The following is a 2,763-nucleotide window of genomic DNA, read 5'->3' as shown; positions in this document are numbered from 1 at the left end:
CACATACATACACACACACGCACACACGCACACACACACACACACAGAGACACTCACGCACGCACGCACACACACACGCCCGCACGCACGCCCGCACGCGCACACACACACGCACACATACATACACACACACGCACACACGCACACACACACACATGCACACACACACGCACACGCACACACACGAAATAGTGTCGCAATCGCGGGCGGCAGCAGCGACGGCAGCGCCACCGCGACAGCAGCGCCACCTACCATCAGCTCCTCGTTGATGATCATCTTGCTGATGATGCTGTGCACGAGGCTGCGCTCCATCTGGAACTGCTCAGCAAGCGTGGCGAGGCTCAGCGAGTTGTAGACGCTGCTGTACGTGAACAGGTACGTGCGAAGCGACTCCTCCTGGATCTTGTGCTGGATCATCTCGCGCACCTTATCCTTCTCAGGAAACAGATTCCACACCTGCGGCAGTCAGAGCGCACGTGTGAGGGCGACCGGTGTGAGTGGAGGAGAGTAGGATGGTTGGTTAGGTCTTCGTTTCATAGGCAGGACATGAGGCTGTAAGAGTCGGATGGGAGGGGGAAGAGGGGAGAGTGATGGAGGATAATGCAAGAGAGTGTGTGTGCATGAGGGCGGGGTGAGTTGGAGTGCATGGGCGCTCACGTTAGCGAGAGTAGGATGGTTAGTTAGGTCTTCGTTTCTTAATCAGAACATGAGGCTGTGGGAGTAGGATGGCTAGATAGGTTTCTTAATCGGACATGAAGCTGTGGGAGTAGGATGGTTAGTTAGGTTTCTTAATCAGGACATGAAGCTGTGGGAGTAGGATGGCTAGTTAGGTCTTCATTTCTTAATCAGTATATCAGGCTGTGAGAGTAGAATGGGAGTGAGAAGACGGGAGAGTGATGGATGACTCATGCCAGGGGATGAAGTGAATGAAATATGTACAGCTGTACATGATTGAAAAGCCAGGCAGCAAAGAGGCTATGGCGACAAAAGCCGACAATGATATCTTCTATATATTATATAGTAGTACTTGTATGAATTTCACTTGACATGTCACATGCACAAGAACTGAGCGAAAACTCGAGTGTCACTTGGCTCATGAAGGCTTTATCGTATACCTCCATTTTATCAGCACAAGCCATGACTCACCGCCGAAGATAATTCAGCATTTTACGACATTACGTACATTTGAAGTATTTAGAAAGATCACAGCACATGACTATAGAAATATCTGGTGAAGCTGACACTCGGGAAAGGGAGGGGACGTGCAACAAACCTTTGTGTCCATTTTCTCGCTTAGAATGAAGTTCTTACAGCGTAGCCAGTCACCAACTTTCATTGCCTTCGACGCCGCCACTACGTGCTCGCGCATTGACTCCGGTGGGCCTGATTAGAAACAAACACAAACATTCAACGACTACGAACAAGAACATGCAAAACTAAATCATCGCGGTGCACAAAAAACGAACGCCTAAATGCAAGTCACCGCATCTAGATCTCTAACCCTCAAAATTACTCATCTATTAAACAAGTCTAGATAAAATCTAGATAAATTAGGTCTCAACTATTAGTGGGCATATTACAGATTACTCCAATATAGAAATAACCACAAGATGGTCCTGTCATGGTTATATAAAATGGCAAATGAATCCACATTCTTCACTGTCGCCTCACATTTTGTTAAACTATACTATCACACCTAATTATCAATATGTGCTAATGAGAGTAATCTATTATAGTAAAGACAAGTAATAAATCAGCAACACAACAGTGTACTTACCAGTAAGGGTTTGTCTGTCTGCTATTTTTAACTGATGATGAAAACTTTTGCTAATCATCCTTCTCCTCGGATCGAATTCGTGAGCTACAACAAAAAAGAACGATTTATAGTTTAAAATGCAAACAAGCTTAAGGTTGGCCCTATAGTTTACTAGCTTTGTATGTCTTTTATAGCTTATTATTATTATTATTATTATTATTATCATAATTACTCATATTATTAATAGGTTTCATCATCTTTGCAACCATTTTCAACAGTAAGGCAAGAGTTTTCAGTTAGAGACTCTCTAGCCTACACTTTCAAGCCGCGGCTGGCGCACCTGCCATGTAGGGAATTTCCAGCAACATGGCCGACACCAGGTAGACGCACTCCAGCAGCTCTAGGTTGATGTGCTGGTGGAACGGCATCTGCCGCTGCTTCTCAATCTTCTCCTGCTCCGGCCTGCGCTCCTGCTGCCTCTGCATCAGCAGGCCCTGCAGCAGAAGAAGCCATTACGGCACGCGGTGCTAACGATGTGACGAACATACGGTAACACGGCTCGGAAGCTACTACAAACGTAGCGAACGTAGAGATAAGGTAGCATCAATTGTTTTAAAGCCTCTCCATGTCTATCTCTCTCTCTCGCTCTCTGTCTCTCTTTCTCTATCTCTCTGTCTCTCTCGATCTATATATTTATCTGTCTGTCAGTCTGTCTCTGTCTCTCTCATTCATACACATGCTCCTCTATTTCTTTCTTTCCCTCTCTCTCTTTCTCTCTCTCTCTCTCTCTCTCTCTCTCTCGCTATCCTTCCCTGCGTATCAACTGCCTCGACTCACGTACCTGTACCACTCCCCCCTTCCCCGCTCTCTGTTCCTGCTCGTATATCATCATCCTCGGCTCACGTACCTGTACCACTCCCCCCTTCCCCGCTCTCTGTTCCTGCTCGTATATCATCATCCTCGACTCACGTACCTGTACCACTCCCCCCTTCCCCGCTCCCTGTTCC

General features: G+C 46.8%; 1 protein-coding gene across 1 annotated transcript in view; it reads right to left on the bottom strand.

Moving 5' to 3' along the window:
* Nucleotides 1–2,763, bottom strand: part of LOC106807923 (eukaryotic translation initiation factor 3 subunit C-like) — a 33,853-nt gene that overhangs the window by 7,098 nt on the left and 23,992 nt on the right. Inside the window, 4 exon segments of the mRNA XM_014810437.1 lie at nucleotides 253–456; nucleotides 1,274–1,383; nucleotides 1,778–1,861; nucleotides 2,097–2,250. Of these exon segments, the coding sequence (XP_014665923.1) occupies nucleotides 253–456; nucleotides 1,274–1,383; nucleotides 1,778–1,861; nucleotides 2,097–2,250 (552 nt within the window).

This window comes from Priapulus caudatus, unplaced genomic scaffold (genome assembly GCF_000485595.1).
Source record: "Priapulus caudatus unplaced genomic scaffold, Priapulus_caudatus-5.0.1 Scaffold243, whole genome shotgun sequence".
Taxonomy (NCBI): Eukaryota; Metazoa; Priapulida; class Priapulimorpha; order Priapulimorphida; family Priapulidae; genus Priapulus; species Priapulus caudatus.
The sequence above is the reverse complement of the archived record's forward strand: the minus strand, read 5'-3'. Positions and strand labels throughout refer to the sequence as shown.